This window comes from Schistocerca americana, chromosome 1 (assembly GCF_021461395.2).
Source record: "Schistocerca americana isolate TAMUIC-IGC-003095 chromosome 1, iqSchAmer2.1, whole genome shotgun sequence".
Classification (NCBI taxonomy): domain Eukaryota; kingdom Metazoa; phylum Arthropoda; class Insecta; order Orthoptera; family Acrididae; genus Schistocerca; species Schistocerca americana.
Window position 1 is genome coordinate 345,755,004 of NC_060119.1, and position 18,519 is coordinate 345,773,522.

At 36.2% G+C, this 18,519-nt stretch overlaps 1 protein-coding gene across 7 annotated transcripts in view; it reads right to left on the reverse strand.

The window, feature by feature from the left end:
• LOC124599187 (nicotinate phosphoribosyltransferase) overlaps positions 1 to 18,519 on the reverse strand; it is a 125,112-nt gene that overhangs the window by 98,785 nt on the left and 7,808 nt on the right. For 4 of the 7 annotated variants that reach the window (XM_047136056.1, XM_047136055.1, XM_047136057.1 and 1 more), the window contains exons 3-5: positions 14,389 to 14,515; positions 11,989 to 12,072; positions 11,265 to 11,392 (exon numbers count right to left, since the gene is read on the reverse strand). In XM_047136056.1, coding sequence (XP_046992012.1) covers positions 11,265 to 11,392; positions 11,989 to 12,072; positions 14,389 to 14,515 — 339 coding nt within the window. The remainder of the gene's footprint in view (positions 1 to 11,264; positions 11,393 to 11,988; positions 12,073 to 14,388; positions 14,516 to 18,519) is intronic. The other 3 variants (XM_047136059.1, XM_047136060.1, XM_047136061.1) reach the window with 1 other exon arrangement.

Here is an 18,519-nt window from a genome sequence, read left to right on the forward strand (position 1 = left end):
AACAAACTAATATCCGCAGGAAGCAGTCATATAGTAAATAAAATTTTGGTAGCTGCTAATTGTGAATAAGGACATCTAGGTAGTTAACGGATGCAAAAGAATTCATAAAACTGCAGTTACACTTCCCGAGTGAGCAGAAGGCTGAATGGAAGAATGAGTTATGTGAAAAGGGTGGCTAATATCAAAGCAAAGGCATTCTGCTATCACTCACTCATTAAGAAAATAAATACAGAAGTTCTGAATAAAATTGTATGACATGTAATGTAGCAAGTAAATATGAAAAAAGACAAAGCAATTAAAAACTACTGCCATTTCACCATAAGCATGGAATGTCAAAACAGCTATTTTGCTATTTGCTGATCCTTTCCCCCAACTATCCCCAGTGTCCTCCAACAATGTAGAACTATAATTCATTTTGAATGCTTCTCCAGTCACTGTCAAAACTGAAGACTCACTCATTTGTTGTGTACTGTAGATCTCATCAGGAAGGAGAACCTTCAAGGGTGTGGAACAAGTCAAGGTAAACATTACCACATGTTAAGGCAAAAGCATCACAGCAACATCATTTATCCACAGATGAGCCAAAACATTATAGGACCACCACTTAACAAGATGTATGTTCACCTTTGGAACAAAATACATCACCAATTCTTCGGACCTGGCATCCGACAGTTTGTTGGTAGATACGTGGCATCAGATGTTTGTGCACAGATCATGTAATTCACATTAATAATGGGCAGCTGATTTTTGTATACTGTGATGGTGCCCAATAGTGACCCACTGAATTTCATCATCGAACCATTAATGCAAGTTCACTATAATGCTCCTCTAACCACTGTAGCCCCTTCTAGCTCTGAGACACAGACAATTATACTGCTCAAAAATGACATCACATTGGAGGAAGACATCAAGCACGAAGGGATGAAGGTGGTTCACAGCTGTCAGTATGTGTCTGATTACTACCACAAGTCCCAAGGAAACACAGGAGAATGTCTTCCATAGCATAATACAGCTTCCACCAGCCAGAATCTGAGGCATTCTGCACGTTTCATTCGCCTCAATGACAGTGTTTGTGGAGATGACCATCAATCTAGTGTAGCAAAAATATGATTCACCTGAAGAGCTGACACTCTTCCATTGATTGATGGTTGAATCCCTATAGTCCCGTGCCCACTGCAATCATAATTGATGATGTAGTTGGATCAATATTCGAACAAGTAGGGGTGGTCTGCTCCATGTTCATGAACAGTGTGCTCCTAGAAACTTGTGCTTACACCAGCATTGTGCTCTTTCAGCAGAGATGCCACAGATTACCTTCTATCTTACTTTACAGAGAAGACAAGCTCCGAACCCCACATCCCATTAAGATTCGTGGACATCCAACCATTTAGCATCTAGTGGTAGTTTCACTGTTCTTCTAGGCAAAGGCAACTGTATTTTCTCTTCTCCTGGTAGCTGTGGAATAGAGCAGACACAAAGAAAGGTGCACTTGAGTATTTGTACCATTAATGTTATTAAAACTGTGATCTTAAAGAATGCATGGTGTGGACTAGGTTACTAAACTATCCTGCATAATTGTTTTGCATATTATGTTTAAAAAATTCAAGAAGTAGCCATTGCAGCAGAAACAGAAGGGACACAAGGAAGCAAGATGTATTAGATTCACCAGAGGAAGTAGAAGATTTGAAGATTTGTTAGGAGAAAAGACCAGATACCTGAAGAAATAGCTCACTCTGGCATATGAAGAAGCTGAGAAAGCTACCGTATTTACTCGAATCTAAGCCGCACTTTTTACCCGGTTTTTGTAATCCAAAAAACCGCTTGTGGCTTAGAATCAAGTGCAACGTAAGCGGAAGTTCTGAAAAATGTTGGTAGGTGCCGCCACAACTAACTTCTGCCGTCGAATATATGTAGCGCTACACAGGCATGCTTTGCGCTGCACTGCTCGCCTGTGCAGACACATCGTGTTCCGACTGCTTTGACACTTATCATTCGATTCCACAAAAACTATTTGGCCCCAAAAATTAGATTTTTACACATCTTCTTGACTGATATCTTCCCCCCATAAATGACTTAATTTTGTTTCGATGTTCAACGCAGTTATTATGCATTAAATATAGTAAACCATTGCACGAAATTTTGAAGAGTTTGCAGAGGTAAAAGTCCATAGAGTATACTTTCCGTATGGTCGATTTTAGTTGCCACAATGTTGAGAATGAAATGTGGACAAGATACCTAAATTTCATATAAAATTTACTGTATAACAATATCTCATTTAAGTACCACATAGGTGTCGTATGTAATATTGAGAAATATTCAGTCTTTCGCGACTGTAACAAAAGTTTTATTTACACTGAGCTAAGGAAGTAGACAAAATACATTAAACAAAACTGTGGACTTACAAAAACATTAGGACTTGAATATACCGTCTATCAGTGAAGTGCTCTGAGCTATGTAAAATATAATTTTTGTGTGTGGCACACACAAACATCATTTATTTACTAAAACACTGATCAGCCAACACAAACATTGAATATTCTGTTACCGCAGCACAAAACTACGAAAAGTGACTTGGCAATGGAGGAGACAAAATACTGTCCACTGAAGATGCTTCAAAAGAGAGAAACGCGTCTGGTCTAAATAAGTCGCTTATTACAGTTGCAGAAGAGGAATATATTTTAGTACCATTGGTAAAACTGCGACTGTGGAACAAAAAGAAGAAAGAGAACATGAGTACCATTGTGTATGTGCCATACCTTTCATTGATTGAAGTGCTTTAAAATAAAGCCAAACACGTCCGGTGTAAATAAAACTTTTATTACAGTCGCGAAAGAGGGAATATTTCTCAATATTACATACGACACCTTTGTGGTACTTAAATTAAATGAGATATTGTTATACAGTAAATTTTATGTGAAATTTAGGTACCTTGTCCACATTTCATTCTCAACATTGTGGCAACTAAAATCGACCATACGGAAAGTATACGCTATGGACTTCTACCTCTGCAAACTCTTCAAAATTTCGTGCAATGGTTTACTACATTTAATGCTGCTTAATAACTGCGTTGAACATCGAAACAAAATTAAGTCATTTATGGGGGGAACGTATCAGTCAAGAAGACGTGTAAAAATCAAATTTTTGGGCCAAATAGTTTTTGTGAAATCGAATGATAAGTGTGTCAAAGCAGTGGGAACACAGTGTGTCTGCACAGGCGAGCAGTGCAGTGATGACAAAATCGCGCACAGCGCAGAATGCAGGGAGCACGCGTCTGCAGCAGTGAAAGGGTAAATGGAGAGACAAAGCACTAGAAATTTCAAAAAATTGCATTCAAACGAATATAATTCGTGAAGTAAGGCACTTCGATATTGTTTTTAAATAATGAAAATATTAAGCACTGCACAAGGTTTGAACTCATAACTTTTCGCGTAGAAGCCCAACACCTTAACCGTTACGCTAACGCAGCTCGTCTGACTAATGAACGCCATGAGGACTAACACATAACGCAAAATATTGGCAAACACTGTTGGTATGACTATGAATTACTCACGCTTCGTCGAAGTGCAATAGGAAATAAACAATTACCGCTGTTCTTTATTGCGAAAAAGCGGTTCGTGAAATTGATACAAACACCTTTCCTTGCTATCACCTGAATTAGGAGTCTTATTGCTTGCTTGGTTTAATTAATTAATAGTATATGAAGCAATTGGTATAAAGATTACTTTTTCCAAACTTTCTATAAAAGAAAGTCTGCCACAAGACATTGCTTTTGTTCTATTACTTTATTTATGACTGAGCATTTCTAAAACTGAAGACACTCATCCATGCTCTGCACTGCAGTCGAGATCTGGCAACGTCGTTCTCTGTTCATTGGCTGACTGTGTTTTGTGACATCAGATGCGCAGAACGAACCTAAACTCGGCCGCCAACATAAATGACGCGCACTTTAGTACCTAGTCTCTTGTTGCCTGCACTATTTTCCATGTTTCACTTCCATAAAAGGATACACTCCACACAAATACTTTCGGAAAATACTTTCTAATCATAAGAACAATGTCACTATTTTATAGAAGTTGTTAGTAAGTTTCTCTTTTTCACACGTGCTAACGTGACATTAATAACAAATGCAGTGCATTTTTTTGTGCTGGAAGCTCAGAAATGGTACACACAGCCTTGTGAGGGCAAATGAGAAACTGCTTGAATAAATAAGCAGCAACACTGACAAGCAAGCCACCTAAGTGCCATCAAACTGAAAGATGACAACATTTACATTAGTGAAAAATTAGATGTAATTTTGCATTAGCATGTAGTCACACAAAGAAATATTTAATGACTATGTTTATGAAAATAGGAAAAAGCACATGCAAGAGTCGGTCAAAGAGCAAGGTGGTATGGTTGCGTTTTTTTTACTACGAAGGCATTATCCGTCATTAATTTGTGGCCCGTGGTCAGATGGCAAGCTAGGAAGTCTACAAGGGAATCCTAGGGGCATGAGGGATGCTGTGCACATGAAGAGGCCTGAATTGTGGGAAACTAGAACTGGATGTTGCATCATGACAATGCCCCCAGATAACACATCTCTCCTTGTCTGCAGCTATCTAGCAAACACCTGATGCCCATTGTGCCCTATCCACTATATTCTATAGACCTAGCCCCAGCAGACTTTTTCCTGTTCCCCAAACTGAAACATATGTTGAAAGGACATTGTTTCCAAACCATAGATGAGATACAGGACAATGCAATGAGAAACCTGTGCCCCAGGAGGTGTTCAAAAACTGGAAGAAATGATGGGAATGGTGTACTGCCAGTAGACGGGACTATTTTGAAGAGGAGAGTGCTTAAAATGTTGTACAATAAGCAGTGAAGCTAATACAGCAAAAGTTCGGTTTCTTTTTGAAAACACTTCGTATTGCCACTATTTACCCTTGATGTTACTTGATGCCTATCTTCTTGTTATAATCCTACCACAAAAAGGCATATTTGAAAATAAAACCACTTTGGAATAATGTACTAAAAGCACTTTCAACTGAAATCTGGATTATAAGACTTACTGAAATTTTTTCTTGATCACAGTCTACATCAAACCCAGGATTATTTGCAACATAATCTTCAAAAATTTAATGTCGCTGTTACAAAATCATAAAAAACTCCAAAAAATTTTGTCACACTGAGTGAACTGCATTTCACTGTGTTGATGCCACTACGCGTACATGCATCAGAATCAGGACCCCACAGGAACCTACAAAAAGGAACATACATGCTTCTACATGTTCACACCTTCTACCTATCAATACTTCAGCTACTGAGAAATCAAGCCATTTAAGGACAGAAATCAGGAATGAAAGAAAACAATGGAAAAGAATGCCCAGGATGAGTCTGTACATCAAGGACGGGTAAAATTGAAATGCTAGGGAAAGAAATTCAGGATGTGTCATCAGCACAGAATTATGATAAGGCGATGTTATTTTGCCAATGTGGTTTTAAAAATGAAAAGACAGAGGGTAGGCAGCAACCTGTTGAGAAATTGAGGAACCTAGTCCAGTGACGGTGTTTATCAGTGGAGTGGAACACAATGTCCCACAGCGAGCTTAGGATTTGTTTATTGTATATAGTTAAACATTTGTTTCAATAAGCACAAATTAAATTTGAAGCAAACATAATGGATTATGAATTCATCCAAACCAATTTTGGTATGAAACAGCATCTCCAGCAAAACAAAAAAGAATATATGCAGTAATGCTTCCCAACGTGTTATATGTAACGAAAAGCTTCAGCTTTAAAGCTATAAACATGGAACTATTAAAATTAGGATGAAAAATCCTGAGGAAGACCTTTGGTCTAGCTCAGAATTTGGATGGCTGGAGAAAGATAAAGAATCAAGAAATGTATGACAGTACATGGATTGTCAGAAAAATTTGTGTGTGAGAATTTTTCTGGGCTGAACAAGTGTCTTGCATGCCAGAACCCCTTTGTACTCAAGATGAGGACACCTGAAGCAACCTACCTACATCTACATATACATGCGCACTCAGCAAAACACATTTCAGTGCCTTAAAGAGGGTTCATCAAACCACCTTCACATTGGTTCTCTATTACTCCAATCTGGTACAACAAACGTAAAAAACAAACATCTGTATCTTATGGTGCAAGCTCACATTTCCCTAATTTTATGAGAAGATTCCGCCACAGTGAAAAAACACCTCTGTTTTAATTATACCACCCCAAATCCTGTATCATTTCAGTAACATTCTCCCCCCTATTCATGATAATACACAACATGCTGCCCTCCTTTGAACTTTCTCAATGTACTCTATCAATCCTATCTGGTAAGGATCCCACAACCCGCACCAGTATTCTAAAATAGGGTGGACAAACCTAGTGTAGGCAGTCTCTTTAGTAAATCTGTTTCCCAGTGTCCTGTCAATAAAACGCAATCTTTGGTTAGCCTTCCCCACACTATTTTACATGTGTTCCTTCCAATTTAAGTTGTTCGTAATTGTACTTTCTAGGTATTTAGTTGAATTTATGGCCCTTAGGTTTGACTGATTTATCATGCAACCAAAGTTTAACGCATTTCCTTTTAGCACTCATATGGATGACCTCACATTTTTCGTTATTCAGGGTCAATTGCCAATTTTCACACCATACAAATATCTTTCCTAAATCGTTTTGCAATTAGTTTTGATCTTATGATGACTTTACTAGTCGATAAATGACAGCGTAATCTGCAAACAACCCAAGACAGCTGCTCAGATTGTCTCCCAATTTATATAAATAAGGAACAGTAAAGGGCCTAGAACACTAACCTGGGGAATGCCAGAAATCACTTCTGTTTCACTCAATGACTTCCTGTCAATTACTATGAACTGTGACCTCTCCGACAGGAAATCACAAATGCTAACACACAACTGAAATAATATTCCATAAGCACCAAGTTTCATTATAAGCCACTTGTGTGGTACAGTGTCAAAAGCCTTCTGGAAATCTAAAAATACAGAATAAATTTGGAATCCCTCGCCAACAGCATTCAACACTTCATGTGAGTAAAGAGTTAGTTGTGTTGCACAAGAAAAATGTTTTCTAAATCTGTGTTGATGTGTATCAATAGACAGTTTTCTTCGAAGTAATTCATAATGTTCGAATACAATATATGTTCCAAAATCCTGCTACATATCGATGATAATTATACGAGCATGTGATTTAGTGGATTACTCCTACTACCTTTCCTGAATAATGGTGTGACCTGTGCAACTTTCCAGTATCCTCTTGGAAGACCTGCAGTGGATGGATCAAGTCATGAAAGACTTAAGCAACTGCAAAATTGAAGGTAACTGGACGGGAAATGACCACAAATACAGTTACTACAGAAAGACTGTGAGATCAGTGCTTAATCTTCAAGACTGATAAATGCAAACAAGAACAAGAGGGTAATCGTAGAATCTTTAGCAAAAATGACTCATCTTTTTATGTCAAGAGAAACAAAAATATTGCAATGACATCTCATGTTTGGCACAAAAAGTAGTCCAGGTATAAATGATGAAAATATTAATGTTGATAAACAGAAAAACAACAGTCCCCATGAAGAGTAGTAATTAGGATTGAGGTATGTATAAGTCTTTTTCAGAGCAGTGGTGGGAGGCTATGTTTTCTTGCATATGACAGACCACATTGCTACGATCAGCTCATATTTATCAGTTACATAATGTGTCACATGTCACAAACTGAAGACTGCTTGTTAAAAGTTCACTACACTGCAATATATGCTTCCATTTCACAAATTACATACTTCAAATGTGTTTAACACTATACCTACAAATATTGCCATAAACAGTACATTTAAATGCATATAATCCTTACACATATCTTTATTTCCCTTACTGTCTTTAGGAAAATGAAGAAACAACAGTCATACAAACAGTGCACACTCAAAAGGCAACAAAGCTGGTGTTCTAGAACACACACTGAATGCTGAGCTGTTAATTGTTAAATATCATTATAAAAATCTCATAAATAATATAACTTCTGTAGATATTGTCTTTCAGCTTTAATTTCCTCATACTGTAAGATATTCAAATCATGCTAATTGCCTAAGATTAAAACTTTATTCATTTATTAAAAATAACTATGAATTTTAGTGCATTCAGTTACAAGTTGCTTTGAAACTTTTAAATAGGAAGGGCGGACGTTTTCTAACATTATGAAGTACAGTCTACTGGGATAAGTAAAGAAGTGCAGTGAAATCACATCCAACAAAAATGTGTAACGAACCTATGCAACTATTTTCTTGTTCTTTGTCTTACATTCTGAGGAGTTTAGGTTACCGGCCCTTGCTGACCCCTGTGTCACCCTGTACCATGCACCAGCAGAAGGTAAATCAATATCGCTGGAAGAGGGAAGTGAGAAGGAGGACTCTGTACTAGGTGTAAAGTGGTACCATTACATGATTAACAATGATTATATGGCACAAAAATCCCTTGTATGGGAATTACAGAGGGTGTTGCTGTTTATGGAAGCTTGTGGCAACGGCACTGAAAACATTATTATTGTTGCTTAAATTTTCCTATTTCATAGAGGGGTATAAGCCTGACTGACTAAACATAATTTGGATAAATGAACTAATTATAAAATATCCTCTTGGCCACGTAACTTCTGGATGAGCCGGGAAAAAAGACAATCTGGAAAAGTAAACTGAAGCCTTTTCTCAGTAATTCCTCATTACAAAAATTACATATAGTCTTAATAGTTTCCTTCAGTAGCAAAGGCTGGCTGTCTGGATGAATATTCTCCAATAATGTGTGTGTGTGTGTGTGTGTGTGTGTGTGTGTGTGTGTGTGCGCGTGTGTTTGTGTGTGTAGGGGGGGGGGGGATTAAGAAATGTATGTTTGCCCTGACAGCAGTTGCTTTCTGTATGTACTTCAGTACCTTTAGATCACTCTAGATGGAATACTAGCTCAGGAAAAAAGGAGAAAGAATAACCAAAAATCGAGTGGAACCTGTACTAAAAGTTAATCCAGATTGTTGAATTGAATTTTGAATGTGCTGCTTCGCAAATACAGGTAAACTTTCTAAACCATGCCTCGCCAACTCATTAATTCCATAACTTTCTATCACATATTTACTGCACACAATTAGACCTATATGTCTACAACCACAAAATTTAAAAAAAAACTTACAATCTTGTGTTCTTTTTTTCCCAGTTTCAACATTTTGTTGATAGACAACCAGCAACTTTATTAAATTTTTTAAAGTGGTTATTAATGATTCTCTCAACAGTTGCAGTATTTATATTAGACAACTAGTTTCAAACGTTAACAAGTTCATTTGAAGCTTGGCCTACTGAGGCTGCACTGACAGTGCCTGACCTTAATAATAAACATCATAGTGGCAACACATGCTTTATAAATGTTTACAGAATGAATGCCACAATCCACATGTGCCTCTTACCAAGTCAAAAATGATTTTGACTGGATAAGATGCATGTGTGGATCTGCAAGATTTGAAACTAGTCACCTATTATAAATACTGCAAATACTGACAGAATTGTTAATAAACATTAACACTGTTTATTTTAATTATTTATTTTTCTTCTTGTTGTGGATGTCTTACAGCTGTCACTGCATCCAGTATCTCTGTTGACAAATGTCTTTATCTTACCATTCTTCCTCATTCCCTTCTATTCCTCTTCTCTACAAAGTTTCTTGGATATTTCTTAGCCAACCTTTTAGTTGTCCTTTTCCTCCTGCTATGAAACTGCTTTCTTTGGACATCTGTTTTCTTCCATTCTATATACTATAATGAGTCTGCATTCTCTCTCTTATTTCATTTCTTAAGGGATTAAGCTACAAAATTTTACATGTTCTTCTTAAGTTGTCCATTTCTAAAAGTTCTAAGCTTCTTTTTACAAGTTTCCATGAGTTCCCAATACCCACTACTAAAATTTGTTATTAGTTCCACAATGGATTTGTATAGTCACATTTTAACCTTTAAACTCATTTCTGAGGACCAATGTACAGTGTTCAATTTTTGGGTAGCAGTCCTCCCCTGCCTGATCTGTTATTGGATATCTGTCACATCTTTCATCATGTGATACGATACTACCCAGACACTTAAGCTCCACACTTTAATTTGATGTCCCAAACATTTAAGTTACTTCCCTCCTCTCTGCAACATAGATGTTCTGCCTTTTCAAAATTAATTTTCGAACCACATTTTTTATATCCTTCCAATAACTTCCTGAACATGTAAGATATGCCCTCTTCCTTGTTTGCTGCAACAACCATAGCATAGAAAAGTGTGTACATGCATTGGTCCCCTACTTCAACACCATGCCTATGCAGTTTCTACACTGAATTTTGGTGTCTTCTACACATACAAGAGCATGGGAGACAGGTAGCAGCCTTGTTTCAGTGTTTTAGTTATTCTAATGACCTCTCTATAAATTTCTTTCCCCACTTTAATGACACATTCTGCTGACTTAAGAGATTTACAACACTTCTTAGATAAATTTTTGGCAGTTCTGCTGATCCCAGTACCTCAAACTATACATATTTAGTAGCACTGTGTCACGTGCTTTCTCAATATCTATGGAAACCAAATGACTGCTTAGAATCCTTTCCTCTGTGTAAAGTTGTTGTCTACACATGAAATGTCTCTTTGAAATCTACTTTGTTCTTCTACTTTAGTTATAACCTGCTCAATTTATCATTTTAAAATCATTGTATACAGTCTGCTAATTGAACTTGTGATAATTCTGCCTAGGCCATACCTCAAAAATTCTGTTGGTACATTTCCAGGCACTGATCATTTCCAGATTATCATTTGTGTAGCCACCTTCTTGTACCTCTTTCATGGTTACTTTTTCAATTTCTTCACCTCCCCGATCCTCTCTCATCTCCCACTTTATTTCCTTTGTACTCAATCCTTTCTTCTGTTAGTAGCTATTTAAAATGTTTGTCCCACTCTACCAGACTAACGATTGGCTGGTTTGCTCTTTCTTTTACCTCTTCTCCCAGTCCTACAAGCATTTTCCATACTGCCATGACTTATGCCCCCCCCCCCCCTCTCTTGCCTCTCCACATCAATCAACTTCCTTACATTTATCCCCCCCCCTCCCAGGCTTCACTTTTTGAACTACAGATGTCTTTTTCACTTCTCTTCATTCCAACATACAAGGCTCCATCCTGTTGGTCCCTTGACCTCAACCAATTATTATACGACTAGTAGTAAAACTAAGACAATACAATAGTTACGTTTACTGTACTTACCAACGTATGAGTATTTTGATGCTGACAAGCCGCCATCAGGTCCCTGAGCTCGCCTTAATCCAAACTCTAGTAGTGTGATGTTCTTCCCTGCAGCCATTCGATAGCGGGCAGCATTAGTTGCCATAAGGCTATAATTTAAAATTAGATTTTTCATCATATATTCTTTCAATAACACCAAATACTTAAAGTATGTCTGGAGACTTTTGATAATACAATGCAGATGAATGCGACACCATTACCAGTCGAAGAAATGCTACACAATAAATGTCTCGAACTTATGAAAACTTTGCAATCAGAAGGTTGCCCTCAAGCAGGATGTTGTTGATAAGGTACTTAAACAAACATAACATGTATAAGAAATTACTTAAACAAAAGTTACATGTCTATTATTCTGTGGAGTACGTAGTGTCACTCCAACATTATGTATCGAGCTAGTTAGTTATTATATCCACATTTTACTTTCAAAAAACTCTTTTTCCAATAGCCAAAGAAGTTTGAAAGAATAATGCAGTAGTAAACAGATGAATCACAACACAGCTGTTTGTCCTGCAGTGTTTCTCTATCATTAAAAAACTTCGCCAGCCTCACATCCAAGCACATAATTTGTAATTTTATGAAGAGAAAAGGTGTTTAGCCTTTTTTATGATATTATTGCAATTTGCTGCTGTTCAAAATTCAATTTAACAGTAAACGAGCAAAGACAGAAATAGTGCAATATGCTTACCTTGCATAATTGACAAGAGTGAGTAACGTTGTTTCTAATAACTGAACGATGATCAAGGGACCCTCAAGCCGAAGTAATGGGACTCTGGAATTGGAAAGTGCATGTAGCAGACTTAAAAATATTTATCAACTCGCTGCAGCATCTGAAGCATTAGATTTGTTAATCATTTATGTGTACTAATGGAACAACCAGCGAGGCAATTACAAGAGAGGGTATGGATCACAAATGAATTACAGACATACTACATTGTTAAGAAAGGTCAAATTTTAATAAACAAAACTACAGAACTAAATTCAAAGCACCAAACAAAACAAACACTTCTCATTGAAGAATGGTTAGTGATTTTAATATGTTATCTTGTTGGCCTCCAATCACACAAACGTTTTAAATTTATGGATTATGGGTTGCAAAGCTCCAGTAGCACTGAAGGAAATGATTTTATAAATCAGCCTCAGCTTGTACTGTTCTTTATACTTGCCACACTTATCCTTCAACAGTCATCAATACATTAATTTGGTTGTAGTGACAGGTGACAGCAACTCATCAGCATATTTGCAACAATAAGAGCTTATCCCAAAGCAACAATTTACTTGGCAATTATGTAAGATGCTAATTTGCAGCTTTTTACAATGTAAATGAAGAATCGCAAGCACCAATGAAAAACAACAGAAGGTTCTAACCATTGATACCAGAAAGCTGCTAAACTGAGCTTGTCCATGAATGAATGAATGGATGGATGCACACTCCAAAAATGTTTTATTTTTTTATGGAAATAAACACACAATTTCTTGCTGGACTACCTGCAGTGTACACACAACAGGATACGATAAGAAATGCTAAAGAGAAAAAAATTACATACACCGTCTCCACAAAACTCATGGAAGTGTTCTTGAAATGATAACTGCAACAGCATCTTTGGTCAAGGCCAGTACTGTAATATTTGTCACCTCAGTTGAGCTTCGCATACAGAAGAAAATGTTTTTTGGTTTCCTTTTTGAAGAGACCATCACAACGTGAGTCCAGGAGAAGATATGCCAAGATTTATTTCCAACAATGTGGAACACCATAAAAAGGTTTAAAATATGTTATAGTGATTTAAGATGGTGTAAAACTGGTACAAATGACAGCAAGAATGAATGGAGGAAGAACAGATTTCAAACTGTTGTCAAAATCATTAATGGTTGAGCATTACCTGAACCGGACAATGATGGTTCCCAGTATTCTATTATGGCTTTTATTTGCCAGATGGATTTAAGGAAACAAAGAAATGAAAATTTTAACTCATTTTGCATAAAACACATCCCTGTGTCTTAGACATTGTACCACCTTGCTTGGTCAAATGATTTTGTGACGGTGTCAGTTTTGGCTATTATCCAATATACGGAAGTCTCATCAATAAGAAGGTAAAAAAACTGTTCTCCTTTTAGAGTTTTTTTCCTTTTTACTAATGTTCAGCAAACTGAAATATTGAACACTTCTAACGCTATAGCGCAAATGCATTTTGCAGGAAAATAGTAACAAGAAGTCCATAGGTTTGTTTTATATCTCCTCAACAAACTAATAAATGTAACTGAAAATACAAGACATCACACTTTGATTAAACTATGCTCATATAACATTAGATACTTGAATGTTTATAAACCAAAATCAAAGAAATTAAGATCTTCTACTCTGAAGACAATACCTCAATTGCATTCTGCAGTACCATATAGTGAGGATCCAAAATTCTGGTATAGGCAGGCAAAAGAATTTTCGACATTAAAATGAGAAATCAACTGCTAACCAATCTAACATGAAGAGATGATAGACTGACAAACCATCAGTGATTACAAGACAACTAACTGTGAATCAATGGATAAACACAACTTCTCAGTCCCATACCTCACAGTACAAAACAGGGATGTACCACTTTAATTCCCAAAACATAAAGCCTTATTTAAAATAAATTTAACAAGATTCCATTTCTGAAATGAAACAACCTGTGTTCTACGCATTTTAAGATTTTGTAACTTATTAGAGAAGTACCCTGAAAGGCAAATGAATTTTATGAACAAATAAAATTGTTCATTTCTTATCACAATTTGTCTCATAAATAATTTTCTTGGTGTGCGTGTATTTTCCTCAACAGAATGTTATATCTTCTGTCATTAATGGGCATGTACAATGTTCAGCTGTTCTAGCACACAAATAATAGTAATATTAAGGTGTATTTGAAGATTTAAGTATTTATTTATCAGGTTTGGTTTACATTTTTCCTTTTTTTTTTTAAATCAGTTTTACTGGCAGCTTGCGATTTAACTATTTAAAAGATAAAAAGACACCCAAACAGTTATAAATGAACTTAGTTCATTGCTCAAAATTTAGTTACATATTTTAAATGAACATAATCAGGAATTTTACCTTGGAAAACAAACAGACCCTTCTTCAATGGCATGGAGCGTGACATCTCTCGGTGTGAGATTCTTCAGAAAGACAAAGAATTCTGGCTCAATTGTTTGTGGGAGAGTTTGCTTCAGATACAGTATGTCTATAAACATTATTCAGACAATTAAGTAATTTCCTGGACATTAGTGCGTTTTCTAACAAGATCAATTTTTTGCTACCAACTATCACTAAATTAACGAAAGCAATTTGAACATAAGTGCTTTGCCACAAGCCATTCTAGTCCACAGCCAAGGTACAATGCCGATTTCCAACCTTATTTTGTAAAGTACAGTGGATAACTAAGGTTTTCGATTTGTAACTCGTCTAATTTCTCCATTCAAAAATCAGATTTAAAAATGAACAACCAACAGCAATAATTTCCCAACAAAAAACCAAAGAATCATAAAAAAAGAAAAGATAAGAAAGAAAAATAATAATAACAACAAATATAAAAATTTATCAATATTTTAGTATAAAATATTGATAGTTCATGTCACAAATATATTCTGCATAATATAAGTTTATTGAATACATATAATTTTTCTTTTCTTCTTCTTTTTTGCTGGATTTGTGACTGTGCACCAAATCGATACCTCTGATTGGGGGGGGGGGGATTAGAATTGCAGATTTTGAGAGGTGGTATGATAGATCTTCTGCTTTTGTCTAAATGATGTAAAACAAATCTTGTATTTACACTTTTAAAAAGCTCAGAAAAACATTAAAATAACATTTTAAGAAGTCTAAATTTAAACAACACCCCCTGGGAGATCACAGTACTAGAATCCCTTTTTTTTTTTTTTTTTTTTTTTTTTTTTTCTCTCCAAATCAAGCACTGTGTGCACGTGTGAGTGTGTGGGTGTGTGGTTTGGAGTCCACGTTAAACTGTAGGTACCCTTATGACTAATTACATAAGACAGTTGAAAGGTCAGAGGAAGGCAATGGCTTACCACCTCTAACAGGGCCATACCTGGTGAAGCACTGTGGTGTCAAACCAACCTTCAGTTTAATGACAGCTTCCATCTTATTCTTACAGTTCTGTACTTGCATTCATCATAAGCACCAATACCAAACAGGCATATACTCAATGTTTTGTAAGCCACAGAAAAACAACACAAAAGCAAGCTAGAATATTGTCCACAGGAAAGCAAGCTAGAATATTGTCCGAGGCAGCATCGTAGGATTCCCACATCTGTACCCAATGCTCGTTTCCCTAATAAGAGACTCACTTGAAATCCTAAACAGAAATTGAGAAAAAAAAGTATCATCTCAGTCTTTTAGCATCTCTTGGAAGCCAGCAAAGATTTTTCTGGGTCTAAGTATTATATGTTCGCCTCACGTTGCATCCCACCCTCCTCCACCTAATTTTCATTCCAGTCATAATTGCATTTATAGTCCACTCTGCCCCTTGTTTTGTTTGCTTTTTTGTCTCTTCACGTAATTCCCCATTGCTCACTGAGAAAATCCTTCAATTTTGAAAATTTTTCAAATTAAAAACCGATGTGTCATTGTCACAAGTCAAAACTGGTAACATATTTCCTTTTTCAGACACATCAGAAGCTTCATTTTGAAAAAACTCTATTTAATTCAACAAAAGAATTCCAGAACATTGTTACTTTTCTGTGTTAGTAGTCATTGACTAATAAGAGCAAGATTTAAAAGATGAAAGATACAAAAGATGAAAGATTGAAACTAACTAAAGAAAAACGAAAAATTTTAAATTTCAAAAATCTTGAAGAACGGAAAGAGAGATGTCAAGAACGGAATGATGCAGAAGTAGTAACAAACATATTAATCACAACAGCTGAAGAAGTGGCTGACTTGTACAAATCTCAAAACCAGCCAAAGAAGCTAACACACAATATGATAAGAGAAGAAAAATGAAAGTAGAAACAAAGATAAGACAGAATACACATACTGTGCAAGGCTCAAAGCAAGAGCATGAAAGAGGACATCAAGACATGTGATGAGAATATACTAAAAGCCAGTCTTGAAAATAAATAATCTAATTTGAAGATGGTCAAGCAGAAGCTTATGATTGGAAAGAATCAGACGTAGACCAAGGCCAAATTACAGATAAGGAAGAAATACTTGAAGATATGAAGAATTTTTATAGTAACCTGCATAGTAAAGTCAATGATGATATTTTAATCGTAGACAATTCATCACTCCAAGTGGCAATGATCTCAAAGTCGATATTTTGAAGATGATGTATGATGAATCTGTAAGGCATTGGGCTAAAATATTTCCAAGTTGTTGGCACAGTGGGAAATTACCATGAGATTGGAATAAAGCCAAAATAATCCTGATACATAAGAGAGGCAGTACTAAAGATATAAAGAACTATCGCCCTATCAGCCTCCTGTACATACTGTGCCAAGTGTTTACTAGAATTCTGAATACCAGACTGAGCACTACACTTGACCTGGTCCAATCTATTGAGCAAGCTGGGTTCCGACCACTGCTTAAAAGAATATCATACCCTCACTCTACACAAAACAATTAATGGAACTAATGATACCACCTACCTCTTTGCCTTACCTTCATAGATTTTGAAAACACATTTGATTGGATCAGTCACACAGTGGTGTGAGTCTCTCTAACAGGAGCAACGAATAGAACAAGTCAATATTAATATCTTGTACAACATACACAAAACTTCCACAACGTTTGTGAATGTAGCTGGGTGGGAAATAAGAATTTCCCATTGAAAAGGGTGTAGAACAAGGTGATAGTATACGTCCAAAACTATTTTCAGCAGTCCTCAAAGAAGCAATGTCAAAATTAGATTGGAAAACAAAGGGAATCGAAATTCTGGGAAAGATATTAAATAACCTGAAATTCACTGATGATGATGTAAATTTGAAAATAGTATACAAGAACTTCAAATACTGGTTAGTGAATTTGTGCCAATCTGCTCTGAACTTGGCCTAAAAATGAAATATGATAAAACCAATACCACGATGAATGAATGGAATCTGGAGGGAAATATATCTGTTGGAAGTACACAATTACAAAGTGCCACAGATATGTCTTCTGTTTCATCTGCTAATTATAAAAGGAGACCTAAAAACAGAAATATTTCAACATGTTAAATTACACTGGCAAGCTTATATATGTAAATGAGCCTTCACTTGAAACCACTGATGCTATTGTAAAACAGAGGTTTTTAGTGGTAAACTGAGGAACTTCTGCAAATGTAGTGCAACATAGCAGTCAAGTCACAGTGTTCAAAGCAACAACTGGCATGGAGATGCTGCTACATGACTGAAGGAGATTATGACACAGGTTGTTTTTAAGTGCCAATATTGAGATCACTGCCCACGAAAGTGGGTAATCTAAGTTATTGTAACACACATTTGAGTTTGTACTACTGCTTTTACGTGTTTTATCGAAATGAACCCAGTGGAACAGTACGTAGCTGTGAAACAAAATTTATTAAATTTCAGGTGCACTTTTGTTGGTATTTAGGACTACAATTTGTTTTAGGCATTTTGAGTTCATGGAAGTTTTGAGATGAAGGCTTCTGTCTACGAAAAATGCACTATTGCTGTCAAATATATCACATGAAATGATGGGTGCCTGAAAACACTGGTTCCAAAGTGAATCCACCCCCTCAAAACAACTGACCATTATATAATCTATCTGATACCATTTAGTATCTCTAGGCTTTTTTCATTTATGCAACCTTCTTTCATGATTTTTGAACCAAGTGTTTGCTATGATTAAGTTATGCTCTGTGCAAAATTCTACCAGGCGGCTTCCTCTTTCATTTATTTCCCCCAATCCATATTCACCTACTACATTTCCTTCCCCCCATTTTCCTACTATCAAATTCCAGTCACCCATGACTATTAAATTTTCATCTCCCTTCACTATCTGAATAATTTATTTTATCTCATCATACATTTCATCAATTACTTCGTCATCTGCAGAGCTAGTTGGCATATAAACTTGTACTATTGTAGGAGGCGTGGGCTTCGTGTCTATCTTGGCCACAATAAAGCGTTCACTATGCTATTTGCAGTAGCTTACTCACACACCTATTTTTTTTATTCCTTATTAAACCTACTCCTGCATTACCCCTATTTGATTTTGTATTCATAGCCC